Source organism: Sphaerodactylus townsendi, linkage group LG08, assembly GCF_021028975.2.
Source record: "Sphaerodactylus townsendi isolate TG3544 linkage group LG08, MPM_Stown_v2.3, whole genome shotgun sequence".
Taxonomy (NCBI): Eukaryota; Metazoa; Chordata; class Lepidosauria; order Squamata; family Sphaerodactylidae; genus Sphaerodactylus; species Sphaerodactylus townsendi.
In genome coordinates this window covers 14,701,123-14,722,151 of record NC_059432.1, presented here as the reverse complement: position 1 = coordinate 14,722,151, position 21,029 = coordinate 14,701,123, and the positions used below count along the sequence as shown (strand labels likewise).

Here is a 21,029-nt window from a genome sequence, read left to right as displayed (position 1 = left end):
AAAGTATTAAGTATTTGACAGGCAGTCAATTAGAGGAGAAGTAGTTGTTTCTGTTGGCAGTAGACGATAGGACTTGCTATAATGAGTTTAAATTATGGACAGAAAGATACCAGCTGGAAATTAGGAACTTTTTTTACAGTAAGAGTTTTTTTACAGTAACAGAAAAATTATTAATGCTCCGTCCCCGGAATGCCCGCCCCCACTCCCGTCGTACCCCGCCCAGCCCCATTGGTGCTACCCCACTGTTTGAATCCCACCACCATGGGAACCTGTTACTAAAATTTTTGGATCCCACCACTGTCTAACCCCTGTGCCCCCTTGCTGTATCACTGCCCAAAATGGATTGGGAAAAGAGTACCTGAAGGACCCTGGTTGCCTCTTCTGTGAGGCCCACCTGTGCAGAACTTCTCCCCAATCCCTGCCCCAAATTCTGTGCCCCCTGGCTGCAGAGAAATGAGACAAGCGGTGACCAGAAATGGGAATTTCTCAGAGTATCTCCCTTTTGGGAATGGGGGCTCACTTGTCTCCTGACTTACTGTCCTTTAGGAGTCCAAGATCACCAATATTGAGTCTGGACCTTCTGTGGCCATTTGTGTGCTCTTTTCTCTGTTCTCCCCATCTCCTCGAGCATTCTCCCATTTGCAAGGCTGGACCTGGGCTTTGCAAAGCAGGGGGAGTAGGCAGGGATGCCTGCGAAGATGAGAATTCTCCCCACCTTCATAGGGACATGACTCTCATTTGCAAAACTGGTTCCTAACTTTGCACAGGAGGGGAGAGCCAGCAGTGTCCTTGTCAAGATGGAGAGGATGTGCCAGAAAACACACAAGACAGTGGAACCCAGAAGACTTGATACCAAACCCTCCTTTCCAAAGAAACAGGTCACATATAAGAACTCAGATCTCCATGCGCATGCGCTTACAACCAACACGAGAGCGTTGTTTCTGCGTCATGCTAATGCATTGGTTCAATTACATGCACATTTTTTAAAAAACACGCCCCTATCAGTGATGTCACGAGAAAAGCAGAATTCTAGGGCATCAAAAACCGAATCCTCTGCAAAGTGTAATTGAAAACCCATCCCAGATATCGGGGAAAATTCAGGGGAAAAGAATGGGAAAGTGGAGTGAATAATTGATCCCAGATGCCCCGGGGGGTGGGTGGGTGGGAGCTTTGGAATGAAAGAAAACAATCCAGAGAGGATCGTTAGAGCATAAATGCCCATAGACTTCCTTGGTGGGTACCCAGACAAGTAACCAGAGGTGGGATCCAGCAGGTTCTCACAGGTTCTCGAGAGTAGGTTACTAATTATTTGTGTGTGCTGAGAGGGGGTTACTAATTGATGATTTTGCCACGTGATTTTTGCCTTAGTTATGCCCCTTCTCCGCTCCTCAGCAGTAGCGCGCTGAACTTGAAGCAGTCTAGCAGGAGGTGCACCGGCGTGCGTGGCAGCCTGCGCCTGCGTGCATTCGTTTCCCGCCCAAGGACCTGCGCAGCGGCTGCGTCCTTGCCACAGCCCCGTCCAGCAATGCCCCGCCCCCAGAATGCCCAGCCACGTCCCCGTCGTGCTCCGCCCAGCTCCACTGGTGCTACGCCACAGTTTGAACCCCACCACCATGGGAACCTGTTACTAAAATTTTTGGATCCCACCACTGAGTTTGGGGCAGGCTGGCCTGTTCAAGCTGCTATTTCTCTGTACTAAGGGTTTTAACTGTATGGCCTTATGGAAGGCTTTCCCAAAACAATGCACCTAAATTTAGGCTGCCTTAATTTTTTGATGCCATTTTTAACCGGCCCTAGATTACCCAGCGCTTGCAAATAGTGTCGTAAGTGGGGAGTGCTTGCATTTCTCTTCTAAGTATGGATTTCACTTTCTTTTGAGGCATCTCTAATTGATGCAAGAAGATAAGTGAAGCAAGGGAGCATGAAGCAGATGACCTCAGCCAAATAAACAGATTACAATTCAGCGGGTCTTTCCCAGTCCTTTCCCCGATGTTCAGCAAAGCACAGTGTAACTTCTAAAAATGCTAAGAGGCTCTAAATTAATTACAGATTGTAAATGAAAAGTGACACCCACCCACCCATCCAGGCACCTGGACTCAATGTCTATTCACATGTTAGTAGCTTTTTGTGCAGTTTGCATCCTGACAAGAAGAAACAGGCACTCGTCGCCTTTACAACAGGTCAAATATTTGTATCACAGCAATGGAAAAATAAAATCCACCTCCGATAAATCAGTGGATCGAGGTGAATCAGTGCATCCGGCAAATCAATAGATAGACAAAACACTATCAGTATTTGAATGCATGACACATTGGTGACAATTCCATATTGACTTATTTTTAGATCTTTGGGAAACTTTCAATTCAATTTAGTTGCTAGATTTTGAGTGTTTTTAAAATTATTTTTTTTTACATTTAGCTCATTCACTGGGGCAAAAAGAAGAGAAGAGTTTGGATTTATATCCCCCCTTTCTCTCCTGTAGCAGACTCAAAGGGGCTTACAATCTCCTTGCCCTTCCCCCCTCACAACAAACACCCTGTGAGGTGGGTGGGGCTGAGAGAGCTCCGAGAAGCTGTGTCTAGCTCAAGGTCACCCAGCTGGCGTGTGTGGGAGTGTACAGGCTAATCTGAATTCCCCAGAGAAGCCTCCACAGCTCAGGTGGCAGAGCTGGGAATCAAACCCGGTTCCTCCAGATTAAATACACGAGCTCTTAACCTCCTACGCCACTGCTGGCCTAGAAAAATTTGTGTCAAGGTTTTTGACATTCAAATCACTTCCAGAATTGAAAATCCCCAGTCCGTCATAAATATCAATAAAGGTCTTCCATGTTAGTCAAAAGTCCTCACGCAACCAAGTCAGGATCTCTGCTGATTCACAGTTCCTCAGTGCAAGTCATTGTATAGTTTTTCTCCTCCTTCCCAGTAAACCCCAAGGCATGATTTTTTTCTTTGAAGAAGAAGACTTTATTTACAGTCAATGACCAAATATATTACAAAACTCCAAAATATCTACAAACAAAACAAGAATGCAGAGCTCTCTCCCGTATTCCAGCACTATCCCTCTATATATCATTATACTTTGTAAACACACCAAACAGCATAAGAATACTAAACAAAATAAAAACATCTAATGGGGATTCTTTGTTGCTTTGCCCCTTTGATTTTTTTTCCCCTGACAACCAAGGACAAGGATTTTTTAAAGAGAAAAGAAAATGTGGGCAGCTGGTACCCCACCCCTGACTTTGGGAAACATTGCAGCTGTCTGAGAACTCAAAAGGAACCGTTATGAGAGTCTTTAATCCCCCATGCCAAAATCGATTGGGGTTTCTTTTATTTCTTCAATACACCTAAAAAGGTCTACTTAATGACTTAAGTCCTCTTGGTCTGGAGGAGCCAGCCTCATCAGCCTTAAGTGCAAAATCCAATTCCAAATGACATAAAGCATTAATGTGTGTGTTCTCAGGCTCGTATAAGTGGGAAGGATTTGCCAATTTACGAGATGTGCCATTTCAGAAGCTTTGGAGTGATACATTTGCCTAATGAAATCACTCACTCGTCTGCCAGTGGTTTAAGACCTGTGAGACAAATCGGGAGTAACAAAAAAACCCCAATAAAACAAAGAACCCCACACCCCGTTTCCTTAATTTTATGGATAAAGATTTACGTGGGCTAGCTGATGATTTTTGTGAGCATGTAAAACAGATGTTAAGGATGAAGAAGGGTCACAGATCCTTACAGGAGAACTGTAGGGGAGAGGGGAGAGTCCAATGGTGTGTAATGCCATAGAGTTCGCCTCCCAGAGTGACCATTTTCCCCAGGTGAACTGATTTCTGTCTCTTGGAGTTCAGTTGTAATCCCAGGAGATCTCCAGCCACCACCTGGAGGCCGACAGGAGCAGCAGTGGCGTAGGAGGTTAAGAGCTCATGTATCTAACAATAGAAAAATAGAAAAATATGTGGAGATGGAGAGAAAGGTGATACTTAAATGAAATTTTACAGGAGGAACTTGAATTAGGGGGCTTAGCTAAATATTGCAACATTGTGGAGAGGCAGGGGCATACTACACCCATAGCATGGATTGAGATAGCAAAGAGATAAAAAAAAATGGGGAAAAATATTGCTGTACATAGAGAAACTTGTGAAGATTAAAATAGATTTAAATAAGCGGTTTTGTTGGGCTGCAGAATAATTGATGAGAATAAGGGTGGATAAAAGATATGGACCGGTAGAATGTATAAAGTGCCACCCGAGATTAGAGCCACACATGCCGTAATAGCATTAGGTTGGAAGGATAAGAAAAGAAAAAAATGGTCTATTTTAGAAATGGTTTAAGAGTATATTTGAGGAACAATTCAACAGGACAGGGTTTTCGATATAGTGGCAAGAAATGAATTGTAACTAGCCCAGAGATAAACAGAGAAGCTTTGAGGATAAGGACACAGGAGCAGCAGAGTGGGCGTGGGAGGTTAAGAGCCATTGTATGCTAATCTGGAGGGAGCCGGGTGGTGATTCCCAGCTCACTGCCCACTTCAGAGGCTGTGGAGGCTTATCTGGGGAATTCAGATTAGCCTGTACACTCCCACACACGCCAGCTGGGTGACCTTGGGCTAGTCACAGCTTCTCGGAGCTCTCTCAGCCCCACCTACCTCACAGGGTGTTTGTTGTGAGGGGGGAAGAAGGGCAAGAAGATTGTAAGCCCCTTTGGAAGGGCAAGAAGATTGTAAGCCCCTTTGAGTCTCCTTCAGGAGAGAAAGTTCGTGGATTGGATGAGAGAAGCTGGAGTCAAAGAAGAAATATGGGAGAAGAGAGTACAAAGAATGAACTTACTGCTGCTTACTTAAGTAAATGAGATAGAAAACTTTATGGGGGAGGGAAAAAGAAGGAAAAGTATGGTTTGGAACATGTAAACAAAAATGTATAAGGATAATGGATAAGTGTAATGAAATTTCAGTCTATACAATAAAAAATTATTTTAAAAAAAGACCTGGTGTCCCTCAGGAACAAGTTGGCTAACATTTGGGCATAAAATGGAACTAGAATAGTGGTGCTGTGGCTTAGTGGTACAGCATCAGTTTTGCGTGAGGAAGATCCCAAGTTCAATCCAGAACATTTTCAGTTAAAAGGATCAAGCAATTGGCAAGGTGAAAGAGTCTATTAGAGATTTGCAGTGCCCTCCTAAACCAAAGATACACCTTTCTAAAAATTAAGGTCTACTCTGAATCCAACTCAGGTTTATTTCATGGGGCTTGTTAAAAATTGTATTTTGCCATTATTTTTTCCTTGGAAATGAGAACCCGGCCAGATCTTAGAGCAACAGGACTTTGACTGTTGTCTCCAGAATGAAAGGGTCTGTACGCTTCAATTATATTTTATCCCAACCTAATCTGAAGACAGTTGCTTCCCTAAATATAGGTCACAACCCGATCAAAGGTACACTGATTTTGTTGTGGAGTGGTTCAAGTTTTACACCATTCCCGCAGCAAAAGGAATGGGACTTAACATAACCTGACATTGGTCGTTTCCCCACTTACCTGCTGCTGCGCGCTACTCTCCCCAAGTAGCGCGGGGTCCCCCGGCACTCCCCACTACAGGGGCGGTGACAACGCAGCCGCCCGGACTCTGCTGTTGTCGTGTCCCCCTCAGCGTGCGTCATTCCTGGTGCTCCTCAAAACGGCGCCTTTTGATGACCCCGCACTTGAAGTCTTGAGGGAGTCGATGGGGAAGCTCCCGAGGTAAGCCTGCCAGAAATGGCCAGCTGGCGCTGAGATGCTTGTGCCAGCAACCACTTTGAGTAGAGGCCCAGGTGGAGAAACGCATACGGCATTGTAGGCAGAAGTGAATGTGCAATTTAGTCCTCTGTTGAAATGTCCCAGAATTACTTTTCTGTGTATATCCTTTGCTGGAACGGAACAGAACAGTGTGTCCTTGATAGTTTAAGATAAAATAATGGAGCCATTAGAGTAATTAAGAAATACATTGCAGTGACGTTGATCCAGAGATGCCAATCTGTATGGAGGATTGCCCAACATAGTTCTCTTTTTCTGGCCTGTTTTTTGTTTTGTCTGTTCTTTATTTGCCAGAAAGTTTATTGTTATTGAGACTGCAGAAGCCGGTGAAGACCAGGGTCTCCAACAGGTAGCTCATGACCTACTAGTAGCTCACTAGCTGCTCCAAATTAACTCATGTATCCCCTAGAAGGTACATTAGGTGACTGTGAGAAGATTTGCTGTAGGTTCTTTTCAAGTCCTTATGTCATAGAATGTTTCTTTAAGGTACTAAACTGTTACATTTCTGGTGCTCTTTCTGGTGGTCCTCATAAAAGAAAAAAATGGTGTCCCCAATTTGGACCATTAGTTCATGATACGTGGTAACTTACTGATCTATAACAAGGTGATCACAGATAAGAACATAAGAACAAGCCTGCTGGATCAGACCAGAGTCCATCTAGTCCAGCACTCTGCTACTCGCAGTGGCCCACCAGGTGCCTTTGGGAGCTCACAGGCAGGATGTGAAAGCAATGGCCTTCTGCTGCTGTTGCTCCTGAGCACCTGGTCTGCTAAGGCATTTGCAATCTGAGATCAAGGAGGATCAAGATTGGTAGCCATAGATCGACTTCTCCTCCATAAATCTGTCCAAGCCCCTTTTAAAGCTATCCAGGTTAGTGGCCATCACCACCTCCTGTGGCAGCATATTCCAAACACCAATCGCACGTTGCGTGAAGAAGTGTTTCCTTTTATTAGTCCTAATTCTTCCCCCCAGCATTTCCCCCAAAATCAGATGGTCTAGTCCAGTGATTTTTAAACCATGGGTCTGGACCAGGTAAGCCAGCCTCCAAGGAGTGAGTGCGGGTTCCTTCATCCCGCCTGTAACCACACGCTTCTGGTGCTATGCGGGAAGGGCCCAAGCAGCACAGGGGCACCTATGAGAACTCTGTGAGAGCTCCCTCTTCTGGCACCAATATAATGTCTGTGCAGCCCTATAGCTGCATGGCTCACAGGGAACGCTGGTCACGAGCGCTTTATTCAGCTGCCATTATAAACGTTCTTTTGAGAGACACTGCTGCGAGTGGACCTGCGTACATCAAAGATGCCGTCAGTCTTCCTTTGCAAACAACATCAGCGGGTGAGGTCGTTTTGCATCAAAGAGGATTCCTCCATGGTTCTGACCCCTGACTTGGTCCACGTTACGGTACATCTCCTGGTGCTAGCCACGAGGACACCAGTGAGACTGTACCGACCTCTTCTCAGGATGTTGCTTCCTTTCGGAGTCAGGTTGCCAACTCTGGCTTGGGAAACTCCGGGAGATTTGGAACTGGTGACAGGGAATGGTGGAGTTTGGAAGAGGGAGCTCAGAGGCGATGACAAGAAGAAGAAGAAGAAGAAGAAGAAGAAGAAGAAGAAGAAGAAGAAGAAGAAGAAGAAGAAGGAGGAGGAGGAGGAGGAGGAGGTTGGTTCTCTGCCTGCTGTAGGGATTAAAGAGGGCTTACAATCTCCTTTGGAAGAGAGGGAGCTCAGAAGCGATGAAGCAAAAGAAGAGAGAAAGAAGAAAGAAAGAAGAAGAAGAAGAGAAGAAGAAGAGAAGAAGAGAAGAAGAAGAAAGAAGAAGAAGAAGAAGAGAAGGAAAGGAGGAGGGAGGAGGAGGGAGGGAGGGAGGAGGAGGGAGGTTGGATTTGCATCCCCTTTCTCTCCTGTAGGGGACTCAAAGGGGCTTACAATCTCCTTGCCCTTCCCCCCTCACAACAAACACCCTGTGAGGTGAGTGGGGCTGAGAGAGCTTCGTAGAGCTGTGACTAGCCCAAGGTCACCCAGCTGGCGTGTGTGGGAGTGCCCAGGCTAATCTGAATTCCCCAGATAAGCTTCCACAACTCAAGTGGCAGAGCTGGGAATCAAATCCGGTTCCTCCAGATCAGAGTGCACCTGCTCTTAGCCACTGCTCTTAGCCACTATGCCACTGCTGCTCCCTCCAGTAGTCCGCCCTCTGAAGCTGCCCTGGTTTCCAGGGGAACTAATCTCAGAGATCAATTGTAATTATGTGAGAAGTCCACTCACTACCTTCAGGAATAACTTCAGATCTCCAGCCTACAGAGTTCCATTCTCCTGGGGAAAATGGCTGCTTTGGAGAGGGAAACTCTATGGCACTATATCCTGCTGAAGTCCATCCTCAGCCTCCACTCTCAAATATCCAGGAAAGGGCAGCCCGGAAAGGGAAGTCCATTGACTCGCTTACAGGTCAATGAGTCCTGAGTCTGGAAACTGAAGATCAGTGATCTCCTTTCTGGCCTTTGCAAACTCATGCCACACCCAATGTCAGATACGATAGTGGTAAACTATGGTCAATTCCCCACTCACGATTAGATGCGTGCTCATCACAGAAAACATCCAGGTTTCCCACAGAACTCCCCACTATATCAGCACCGAAAATGGATTGACCCCATCTCTGCCGCTCTCCCCCCCCCCCCCACCGCGCGTTATTTCAGAACCTGGAAAAAAGTAGACCTTTTGAAAAAAACACGCGCTGAATGTGGAGCGGTGGGGAATTTCGGCGGTGAATCTGGTTTCGTTTTTTCCGCCGCTGGTAGTGACATGGAGTCTTTCGTCCAATCAGGAAGCAGTGGACTGTGCATGATGCGCGTGCAGCCCTTTAAAATTTTTTTTTGTGGAGCAAAGATCCATGTCTAAACAAAACAACGTGGGGGCGGTTTGAATGCTTCACTGAGTAAAAGGCAATACGCTAAACGTTGTATCGTTGTATCGACGTATTGACATATCCGCGCATGCTCGCAGAGACGTGAATCCGTCAGTTTGAAAAGGAAGATTCCCATCCCAGCACAATGCAGCAGCCAATCAGGATAGCCCCTGAGCAGATTGCGCGTTTGATCCACCGACAGTGGGTACTCCTGCCTGGCTGCTGCGTTGCTGCCGCTTATGGGGCTGCAGTGGGGACCTTGAAACCATGCTCAAAAGGCACATACTCAAACCTATCCAGTCAGTTGTGGGATCCAAAAATTTTAGTAACAGGTTCCCATGGTGGTGGGATTCAAACTGTGGTGTAGTGCCAATGGGGCTGGGCAGGGCACGACGGGGGCGTGGCCAGGCATTCCGGGGCGGGGCATTCCTGGTCCGGGCTATGGCAAGGACGCAGCCGCTGTCCCGGTCCTTGGGCAGGAAACGAATGCACGCAGGCGCAGGCTGCCACGCATGCCGGTGCACCTCCTGTTAGACTGCTTCAAGTTCTGCGCGCTACTGCTGAGAGGAGGAGCGTAACTAAGGCAAAAGTCACATGGCAAAATCACCAATTAGTAACCCCCTCTCAGCACACACAAGCAATTAGTAACCTACTCTCGGGAACCTGTGAGAACCTGCTGGATCCCACCTCTGTACCCGGTTTGTATCTAGTTTCATTTTTGAAGTGGGGAATTGACCTATTATTGCCTTATCTGTTATAGTCCCTCCTCTTCAGGAGCTTCTGTCACGATTTCCTGTTTCTGATAGGCCCATCTGTTCGGTGGTTAAGCCTCTGCTAGGCTGCAACCTACTGTCTCCACCCCTGACAAGCCCATCTTGAAACTGGCCTTTTAATGAGCCACATCAAGTGGCCTATCAGGGTCTTAATGTTTTTGTTATTGATCTGGGATTAAGGTTGCCAGCTTCATGTTGGGAAATACCTGCCGATTTTGGGGCTGGAGCCTGAAGAGGGCAGAATCTGGGGAGGGGAGGAATTTCAGTGGGGTATAGTGCCATAGAGTCAACTTTCCAAAGCAGCCATTTTCTCCTGGTGAACTGATCTCTGTCGCCTGGAGACCCCTTGGAGACCTACCTGGGACAGCAAAAACAAAAAGACTGAGTCATCGTGGTTAACAGCAGTGGACTCTCACCTGGAAAACCTGGTTTGATTCCCCACTTCCCTACATGAGCGGCAGACTCCTACCTTGTGAACTGGATTTGTTTCCCTGCTACTCCTCATGAAACCTGCTGGGTGACCTTGGGCTAGTCACAGTTCTCTCAAAATTCCCTCACCCCCACCTACCTCAAAAAGGGGCTTTCCGCACTGACAGAGTTGTACTGGTTTCTACCTAGGTTCGCCTCAGTGAATCCGCACTGCAACCGAGCTCAACGTTGTTTTGTCTCAGTCCCCCCCCCCCAGAACTGCGACATCCCTGTCGCAGTTATGAACTGCACCTTTCTGCTGGAACAAGGTCGATACCGCTTCGAAGCTTCGAAGTGCGGACCCATCGAAACGACACCTCATCCGTTCAACCAATCAGGAGCCGCTTTTGTGGCATGCGCAGAACAGGAGAGTCGTGGCGGGCAGAAAGCGCATGTAACTGTAAACTGTAAACTGTAAAAACTATTTTAAAAAACGCTCCCGTTTCCTGTGGAAACACAAGCTCCAATCACGATCGAGGAGCGAAACAGGCACCAAGATGATCCCGCCCACTTAGCTCGGTTCCAGGGGGCCAAGTAAGTTGCTATGCTGACAGCCTGGAATCGCCCTCCACTGAAGGGAACCGAGTCGACCTTAGCTCCCTTCTGTAGTGCGGAAAGCCCCAAAGTGTCTGTTGTGGGGAGAGGAAGCGAAAGGAGTTTGTAGGCCACCTTGAGTCTCTTTACAAGAGAGAAAGGCGTGGTATAAATCCAAACTCCTCCTCCTCCTCTTCCTCTCATAAACGGCAGGTGAGCTACATTTAGCTTGATATCTGAAGAGCCCGTATAATCCAACACCTCTCATATGTAAGCATATAAGTAAGTATATAATTGAAGAATTAAATTAAATTAAGTAATCCTCACAAACCTGGATTGTTCTCCTCAGGTCACCTGTGATGGGGGAAAAAATTGAGAAGGACAAAGCAGTGTCAGATTGTGGCCAAAGAAAAGGTTGGATTCTGCATAGGTTTCTGTCAGTGAAAGAGGGGAGAAAGGTATTTGCTAATTTCCCTCAATCACTGACACCCGAAAACACGTCTTCCCCCAGTAATCTCTCATGGGAGACCGGTGAAAGCGCCCTTTTTGATAGTCTGAGGAAATGTCGGCAGGACTGATTTAAGAATGTCCTGGGTTAGTAAAAAAAAGTCCATCTTTTTGTGTACAGCCAAGTTTGAGAGCTCTTCATTGCTTTTTTTGGTATTTTTAAAAAAATCATAAACAAACAGAACAAGAAAAAGGAAAATTGAAACAGAACAATAGTTACAGTTAGTTCCAAAGACTGAGTGAAGCTTTTTATACATATAATATCTAAAAATCAAAATAGATAATTATTATTGATGACTATTAGCAACAAAAATGGTATCGGAAAGCCCATGAAATGTCGCTTATTGTAATAATCTAATAAAAATAATGAAATCTGTATGCAATATCTGGTAAACCTAACAATGACACTGAGCAATTCTATAACATAAATTCTATAAATCTGAAATAGAAAAAAACACGAATAGATGGTTACAATAATACATTCCTAGAATGTTTTTCGTGTTTTAAAAATGAGTTGGCATGTTATTTCATTTTTCATAATATGTTTAAATGTTTTCCTACTTCCTTTAACAACCCTAATATTTTATGAAGATTACTGATAATTTATGTATATCGTTTCAGTGACATCCATCATAGTGCACCTTTCCTTTCTTTTTTAAAAAGAATAATATAAATAATACACTTTCTATTTATCTTAAGATATTTCGACTGGTTGCTTATTCACAAAATTTTGCCATTACTGCATATGCCACTGGTTTATTTTCCCAATCGTCTCTGCTTGGTTCTAACTTGCCGTATCGCTGAATTTGCCTGTAACCTTGGCCAGTTAACAAAAGACCAAAAACAAAACAAAACATCCCTACAGGATTATAAAACCATAAATGATGTCTTTTTTTAAAAGAAGAAACAAAAACAGAAGCATTTTAAAATACTCCCTTGTCCATAAAATAGTTCCAGTTTGGGCATTTCTACCGGGATTCTCAGACATTTAAAGTGGGACCTACTTTCAAACCTAGCCTGCTTTTTGGTACAACCCTGCAAAAATAACTCCTCACTATTCCCCCTCTTCTCAATATGAAATGCAAGAGTTTTACATCAGTTAAACCAGAACAGGTTTAGGTTTCGTTTTCCATGTTTGGTATTTATCGTAATACAGCATTACTGAGCAACGGTCTGCATTTCATAGCCACTTCACACGTGATGCCAAGTCAAAAGCGAATCTGCTTCCTCTCCCAGCTCCTCTTCTTCCTCTTCCTCTTCCTCTTCCTCTTCCTCCTCCTTGGCTTTGTGACCCACCTGTGAAAAAGTACAACGAACGTGGGGGTCCTGACCCATAGTTTGAGACCCCATTGCATTAGTGCAGGGGTCTTCAAACTATGGCCCTCCAGATGTTCATGGACTACAATTCTCATCAGCCCCTGCCAGCATGGCCAAGTGGTAGGGCTCATGGGAATTGTAGTCTATGAACATCTGGAGGGCCATAGTTTGAAGACCCCTGCATTAGTGTAACCATCTGACATTGATGAAGGTCATTCCACTAGGCCAGATACTTTAAAAAAAAATGTTAAACTCTTGCTAGCTATAAATATTGTCCCTAGAGAATTTTTGATTCACAAAACAGAGGCTGGCCTTCATTAGGGAATGCAGTCTCTGGCAAGAGGGAAGAAAGCAACCCTCTCTGTGAGCGATTCCAGGAAGCAATAAGCACGGACATGAAAATAACCTCACGATTAATCCCCTGCCGATCCGTTTTATCTGATGGCTTCACAGCAGGCTGGAAGATCCCTGCGCATAGCAAAACTGTGGTGCATTAACAAGATGTGACCGGCCCCATGGACGGAACAATAGAGGAAACCCTCCTCCACCTTATCCAGTAGCCGGGGGCACGTTCTCATGCCCAGGTAGTGATGTGGATCACGGTGGGCATAGTGTGCTGCCTCGCATTTGGGGGGCTGCCGTCGGCTCTGGGGTCGTGCCCGTCCCAATGCAGCTGCACGTTCAGCAGCATCAACGAAGGAACGAAAGCCAGGTACGTGCACGAGCGGTTCTTTTTAATTATCAAATACTTGGAAAGTATATGGGGAGGAGGGCAGTTTTAACGGCCCAAGTAAGAAATGCAAATAGATGCGGGTTATGTAGTGTGGCTCTTTAACGCAAAGGTTGTTTTCCTGGCCACTCTGCTCTACGGCTTTAGGCCCGGTGGGATTAGCTGCAGAGCAAACTGTAATCTGATTTCGAAGACGGCATTCGATGATCCTTCATACCAGGATGGAAGCAATATAATTATCATTAGCACAATGTCGGGGAGGGGGCGGGGGGGGGCAGACAGGAGGTCAAACATGAAGCTTTCGAAATAGGTATACAAAGGGGGGAACAATGTCTTTAAAGGAGTCACTCAGCCATGCCAGACATATAAAAATTATAACAGACTTCCTAATTTTTTAAAAAAAGGGATTACACACAGGTATGTTGCTTATTTGCCAACCTTCCATGCTCATGTGTTTTCAAAGCCAACTATGGTACAAAAATACTAGGCACTTCCTCTGTTTCAAGCAGAGGTTAGAAAGATGGCTGCCGTTTTCTCTGTTAGAAACACACGAAACCTGTTGATTCAGAATACTGCTTAGAACTCTACAGAAATAGACTGGGAAACCAAACAGATTTTTACCGGTAGATTTGTAGGGCAAAGGGACGGAGAACACCGGTTCTTAAGTGTATTTGTAACTTTAAGTTTTAATCTCATACCGCCTTATACACGATACATAGCTTGAACATAAATGCAGTGGTGAGCATATTCAGAAGGTCTTTTCAGTGTGAATTACAAATGTTTCATTTATATTGATTTCTGTAATCCTGTAATGTGGTTCGGAATTATTTCTGCCTCTAGACCAAAGATGGGATTCTGAGGTGAAGTAGTCGTGGTTTATCTTCTGTACTGCTGGTTTACATTTGGCTTACAGTGGAGTTGTAGCCGTTATACCCATGCATGAGAGTAGCATGGCTAGAGTGTCTAGTGTACACACAGCGTGTTTTCAACAGAACATTTCACATGAGGGAATTCACAAATGGTCACACTGAGTAATTAAATCTTTGTTCACTTGCTTGAGTAGTAAATCTTTAGTGGTAAATCTTTGTTTACTAGCTTGCAGCTTTTCTGCGGAGAAGCCAATGGGTATATATAAATGTGGTGCAGTTACTGTGGTAAAATTTACATTCTTTTGCAGATCTTTTGTTTCCCTAAGTAAATTAGGGAAGAAGGGATTAGCTAAGACTTTGGGATGACTAACATATTCCAAAATATATACCAGATTGACAGGTCAAATCAAAGCAGGGCTACATCTCAGTACGGTGGACTGGTTAGGAGCAGATGGACTGGAATCTGGAAAACTGGAAAACTGAGTTTTATTTCCCACTGCTCCACATGAGCGGTGGACTAGTATCCAGTAAACTGGATCTGTTTCTCCCTCCTACACATGAAGCCTGCTGAGTGGCCTTCGGCTAGTCACAGTTGTCTCTGCATTCTCTCAGCCCCACCTACCTTACCAGGGGTCTGTTATGGGGAGAGGAAGGGAAAGGAGTTTGTAAACCAACTTGAGTCTCCTTACAGGAGAGAAAAGTGGGATATAAATCCAAACGCTTCCTCTTCCTCTTAGTGTAGTTACTTCAGTGAACCACAGTTGTGTATCAGGCCTGCTTCTATAGACATGGTTGTCAGTTTCCAGGTTGGGCCTAGAGTAAGGTGACCAGATTTTCACCTTTTTAAAGTGTGACAGCATTGGAGGTATGTGTGTGTGCGCGTGCGCATGCGTGCATGCATGCACGCAGCCGCAGGAGCGCACTGCCTTCTGAGGTGCTCCCCTGTTTCCCACCCTGTCACAGGGCGGGAAACGGGAGCGCCCCAGAAGGCAGTGCGGCAGTGCTGGAGGCTGCCACACTGCCAAACCCCTGTTTCCTGCCCTGTCACAGGGGAGTGCCCCAGAAGGCAGTGCGGCAGTGCTGGAGGCTGCCACACTGCCAAACCCCTGTTTCCTGCCCTGTCACAGGGGAGTGCCCCAGAAGGCAGTGCGGCAGTGCTGGAGGCTGCCACACTGCCAAACCCCTGTTTCCTGCCCTGTCACAGGGGAGTGCCCCAGAAGGCAGTGCGGCAGTGCTGGAGGCTGCCACACTGCCAAACCCCTGTTTCCTGCCCTGTCACAGGGGAGTGCCCCAGAAGGCAGTGCGGCAGTGCTGGAGGCTGCCAAACTGCCAAACCCCTGTTTCCCGCCCTGTCACAGGGGAGCGCCCCAGAAGGCAGTGCAGCAGCCTTCCAAAAATCGGGACATTTAAAAAAACCCCACAGGATGCGGAACAAATTAGTCAAAAGTGGGACATCTGGTCACACTAGCCTAGAGACAACACTGAATTGTAACTGATCTCCAAAATGCAGAGATCAGTTTCCTTAGAGGATGTAGCTACTTTGGAGTGTGGGCTCAATGGCACCTTTTGTGTGTTAGTACTTTGAGATAACACTAAACTATTTCAACAATGTGATTTTGAGCAGTTTAAACCACAGTGGAAATAAGGGAAAAGGCAAGGCTTGATAAAAAGGGCTACCAAGTTTTGTCCTGGAAATTTCTGGAGATTTGGGGGTGGAGCCTGGGAAGGGTTGGGTATGAAAAGGGGAGGGGCATCAGCAGGGTACGATGCCGTAGAGTCTACCCTCCAAAGTAACCCCTGTTCTCCAAAAATGTCTGCATTTTTGAGATCAAATGTATTTCAAGTAAGGTCTCTAGGCATAACCTGGAAACTGGCAATCATGTCTAGAAGCCGGCCTGATGTACAAATGTGGATTCACCAAAGTAGCTGCACTAAGAAGAAGCGTTTTGATTTATACCCCACCTTTCTCTCCTGTAAGGAGTCTCAAGGTGGCTTACAAGCTCCTTTCCCTTCCTCTCCCCACAACAGACTCCCTTGTGAGGTAGGTGGGGGCTAATAGAGTTCAGAGAGAATTACAGCTAGCCCAGCAGACCTCATGTGTAAGAGAGGGGAAACAGATCCAGTTCACTAGATAAGAGTCCACCTGTCATGTGGAGCAGTGCGGAGCCAAACTCAGGGCCTTTCCCCACTTACCTTAAGCCCCGCGCTACTTGAGGAGAGTAGTGCGGGGTCCCCCGGCACTCCCCATGACAGGAGCGGCGACAGCGCAGCCGCCCCGACGCTGCCGCTGTCTCGCCCCCTCAGCACGCGGCATCCCAGGCGCTCTTCTTAAGGGCGCCTTTTGATGACCCCGGGCGCGCACCTGGGATGCTGCGCACTGAGAGCAGCGCGCGGCATAGGGGGGATGGAAGAGAGTGGGGAAAGGCCCCCAGTTCTCCAGATTAGAGTTCACAGCTCTTCACCACTACACCACACTGGCTCTCACTAGCGTGCCTCTCCAAAAAAAAAAAGGCATTAGTCAACAGTATCTGGGCTAAACTAACAAGATTTGAATCCATTGACACCTTAAAGTCAGAGGCGTAGCTGCAATGGGGACATCCAGGGCGGCTTGCCCTGGACACCGCCATTGCAGTGACGTATTAGTGATAGGGCGGGGGCGTGGCAGGGACGTTTCGAGGTGTTTGGGGGTGGGGACAGGAGGGGGCATTCAGCAGTTCCCCCTCCCTTCATCACTGCTTACAGACCAACAAGATATCCAGGATATAAGCTTTTGAGACTCCAAACTCCCTTTGTCAGGTGTCTAATTCAGAGAGCTTTGATTTTTGAAAGTTTACACCCTGGAAATCTGTTTGGTGTTTAAGGTGCTCAAATCTTGCTCTTTTTACTACTCTCTTCCCCACCTGAAACTTGAGCTAAATGATGCTTTATTTGAAGCTTGTTCAGTGTCACCAAATTGTTCGCTCAGCTGAGGAGGTGTGGATTGCAGTTAGTTTAGAATTCATCAATCCTGCATACACATATAGCCCGGCTTTTCATGCTCTTGGTTTTTGTGGATTTGAACCTTCTTTTTCTTTTCTTTTCTTTTTTAAAAAAACAAGCTAATTTAGAGTGTGGCAAAATTCTAACAGGGGGCCTTTCCCCACTTACCTTCTGCTGCGCGCTACTCTCCCCAAATAGCCGCGGGGTCCCGCGGCACTCCCCACTACAAGGGCGGCGACAACGCAGCCGCCCCGAAGCTGCCGCTCTCGCGCCCCCTCCGCGCGCGTCATTCCTGGCTCTCTTCAAAACGGTGCCTTTTGATGACCCCGTGCAGAGCGCAGAGCGCGGGGTTGTGGGGAAGCCTGGGCATGCGCCAGAAATGACGCGCGCTGAGAGTAGCGCGCAGCAAAGGGGAAACGACCAAAGTGGGGAAACGGCCAGGAGAAACTCCCCCAGAGAAAATGAAAGGGAAAAAAAATCAATAAATGAAAAACCAACATTTAAAAGTTTACAACTTTTACGAAGAGTTACAAAAGGCTGTCTTTGTCTCCCACAGAGCTGTTCTGTGCAATGATCCCGAGATGACCCTCACACCGGTGAACTTCCCAGTGGATACATTTAAGCTCCGCATAGAAAAGACTGCCATTCGAAGGGTGCCCGGGGAGTCTTTCCACTCGCTCCGCAGCTTGGAATTCCTCTGGATGCCCTATAACTCTCTGGCAAGCCTCAGCGTGACGAACTTTCGGGGCCTTCGAAGGCTGCGTGAACTGAGATTGGCGGGGAATGTCCTCACTTCCTTCCCTTGGGACGCCCTGCTGAGCATGCCCCAGCTGCGGCTGCTGGATCTCCATAACAACGAACTGGCCTCGATCCCAGCCGAAGCGGCCCAGTACGTCAAGAACCTCACTTACGTTGATCTTTCGAGCAACAAGCTGACCACGCTCCCTCAAACTGTTATTGCCGTCTGGTCGAGCCTCCAGACTCTTCCCTACTTTCCCAATGACAATCCCAAGATCATTTTAGGTAAGAAGCTGAACCAGGAGAGTTGGTAGAACAGAACTCTGCATTGATAACTTCTTGACGCCTGCCAATCTTTTCGATCATTAGCCCCTCTGATGCTCAAGAAGATTGAGCTTTGGAGTGTTTAAGTGAGTGAGGCACCTCACCTCCAGGCCATCTGTTGTTTCCCTGTATGAGTTGCTGTTCTGACTGTGCCTCCTCAGGCATTTGTGGGCAGTCTCTGCATTTGGAAGGACTGAACGGTCCAGTGCTCAACTGAAAAATGAGCAACGGGTGCAATGGTGGGCACGTGGGATGTCCTCAAATGGTGGCAGCGGGAGGATTTAATAGGGTGGTTGGGCATACAGTGAACACAGAGCTACAATTGAATGGTTGTTTATTATTCTAATTCTAAGGAGCAGCAGTGGCGTAGGAGGTTAAGAGCTCGTGTATCTAATCTGGAAGAACCAGGTTTGATTCCCAGCTCTGCCACCTGAGCTGTGGAGGCTTATCTGGGGAATTCAGATTAGCCTGTACACTCCCACACATGCCAGCTGGGTGACCTTGGGCTAGTCACAGTTCTTCTGAGCTCTCTCAGTCCCACCTACCTCACAGGGTGTTTGTTGTGAGAGGGGAAGGGCAAGGAGATTGTAAGCCCCTTTGAGTCTCCTGCAGGAGAGAAAGGGGGGATATAAATCCAAACTCCTCCTCCTCCTCCTCCTCCCCCTCCTCCTCCTCCTCCTCCTCCTCCTCCTCCTCCTCCTCTTCTTCTTCTTCTTCTTCCTCTTCTTCTTCTTCTTCTTCTTCTTCTTCTTCTTCTTCTTCCCTCAATCAGGTCCCTATTCCAGCAAGCAGGTATTCCCAACCTTGTTGAGCAGGTGAGAACGTCTGGATTGTTGAGAACATGTAGTGGGTACCATCACTAAAAAGGCTGCTGTGAGAACTCAGGTTCATCATGAAACGTTGGTAGGTTTTAATGCGAGCATCCTCCTGAAAGGGATGCAGATGTTTCCAGATGAGTACTCATGAAGGCTCAAGGTGATGCCTTTGGGGCCTTTTGAAGAACCTCCTACACCATAGGGGAAGAAAGACAGGACTGACTGGTGGTTGTGGGTTTTCCGGACCGTGGTCTGGTGGATCTTGTTCCTAACGTTTCGCCTGCATCTGTGGCTGGCATCCTCAGAGGTGTATCACAGAGGGAAGTCTGTTACACACTGTGTCCAGTGAGAAAGGAATGTTTATGTTAGATTTCATTTAGAGTCATGAATCTGCCCAGTCGTGTGTGTGAGTGCAGTTTATAGAACCTTCCCAAGAGATAAATGTAAAAGGTAAAACTTACATTTATTCAAGCATCTCCAGTTCACAGCTTTGTTCCAGGAAAAAAGTAGATAGAAAGAAACCCTAGTCTAAAGAGATGACTTTCCCTACGACAAGTGGGCACAACTAACGCGCCATCACGTGTGTGCAGGTGAGAGGATCCTGCAGTGGGAAAGGCCCCACTGAGCAGGTTGCCATTGACCATGCGCTCAGGTCAAAGGCTAGAGCAGAAGTGAAACCAGCATGGGGAAGAAAGGAAGTTAGTGGGCGGTCTCCTGGCCCAGACAAGGAGGGCAAACAAGAGAGGCAACATCACAGTTAGACTGAGATACACAGCACCCCCCAGTGTCCAAGCATGCAGAAGTTGCTTATTCCAACAGTTTAGTGGAGTATATATTGTCCATGTCCCAAGGTGGGGAACCAATCAGTAAGTGTTGCTATGCAAAGATGTGGTTGATAGTATTGTATTGCGGGTGGGGGTTTTCAGTCCAGGGAGTGATTCACATTTTCATGCCCTGCAGCAGCAGCAGTATGGGTGAATGCAAATCCTGTGTTTGAGTGGAGTCTATTGTTCATGAACTTAGCATGCCCTTGGGGTTTAGGGACAAGATCTACCAGACCACGGCCACACAGCCCGGAACATCCCCAACAACCAGTTGAATCTGGCCGTGAAAGCCTTCGACAATACACAGGATTGACTCTTTGCATGAGAAAAGAAGGAAGTGGCCACTCGGAAACCCATTAGTGGGCCCCATGGCCCCTTTGGGCATCACATTTGGGACCACTGATCTGCAGTACCTCCAAAAATGAGATTCCACAACTGATCTAGGCAAGCTATGCAGATGGGTTTTTTGAGATCGTGTGCTCTGAACCCATTTTACAATGCCATCAGCCTTTTTTGTCATCAGACTTCATGGCTGACTCACGTTCTATCACAATTCGGTGTCCTCTAAATGCTTCAGCAGTAAGTCAAGTCACTCAGATGAATGGTGGCGAACCTTTGGCACTCCAGATATTATGCACTACAATTCCCATCAGCCCCTGCCAGCATGATGGGAATTGTAGTCCATAACATCTGGAGTGCCAAAGGTTCACCACCACGGCCATAGACCTTCTTTCTGATGAAGCTGAATGTCAAAATTGTGCTGTTTGTCTAGCTTTGCCGTTGACTGCTGACTGTTCAGAAATCTGTCCTATCCTCTAGTGCACAGGTGTCAAACTCACGATGCTGGCAGGGGATGATGGAAACTGTCGTCCATAACGTCTGGAGGGCCATGAGTTTGACACCTATGCTCTAGTGCAGTGGTTCCCAACCTTTTTTTCACTTGGCAACCGATTTCCCTAAATTTGTACCCCAATATCAGTGAACCCATTATGTAATTTTTTTCACATACCCCCAAACACTCTAGCAGAGTGGTGGCGAACCTTTGGCACTCCAGATGTTATGGACTACAATTCCCATCAGCCCCTTCCAGCATGGCTAATTGGCCATGTTGGAAGGGGCTGATGGGAATTGTAGTCCATAACATCTGGAGTGCCAAAGGTTCGCCACCACTGCTCTAGCACATACTCCTGGGGTTACACATACCCCAGGTCGGGATCCATTGCTCTTGCGCATTTGTGGTTTGAACCAGCTTTGTGTCATCTTAGTACTACTGTTTCTTTTCCCTACTCATGTCTACCAAATGTATGTAAGGGAATGGGAGAAAATAAGTGCAAGTAATTCACATGGAGCTTGCCAATTTCCTTAGCTGGCCCCGTATGTTCTTTGGGATCGGCTAAGGGCAAAGATAGGCAATTCTAGCCATTTCTCCTACCTTCTGGAAACCACAGAAGTCTAAAGGGATGCAGTA

General features: G+C 46.8%; 1 protein-coding gene across 1 annotated transcript in view; it reads left to right on the top strand.

Moving 5' to 3' along the window:
* Positions 1–12,710: 12,710 nt before the first annotated feature.
* Positions 12,711–21,029, top strand: part of LRIT1 (leucine rich repeat, Ig-like and transmembrane domains 1) — a 30,347-nt gene continuing 22,028 nt past the window's right edge. Inside the window, exons 1-2 of the mRNA XM_048505023.1 lie at positions 12,711–12,994; positions 17,417–17,883. Coding sequence (XP_048360980.1) covers positions 12,873–12,994; positions 17,417–17,883 — 589 coding nt within the window. The 5' untranslated portion in view covers positions 12,711–12,872. The remainder of the gene's footprint in view (positions 12,995–17,416; positions 17,884–21,029) is intronic.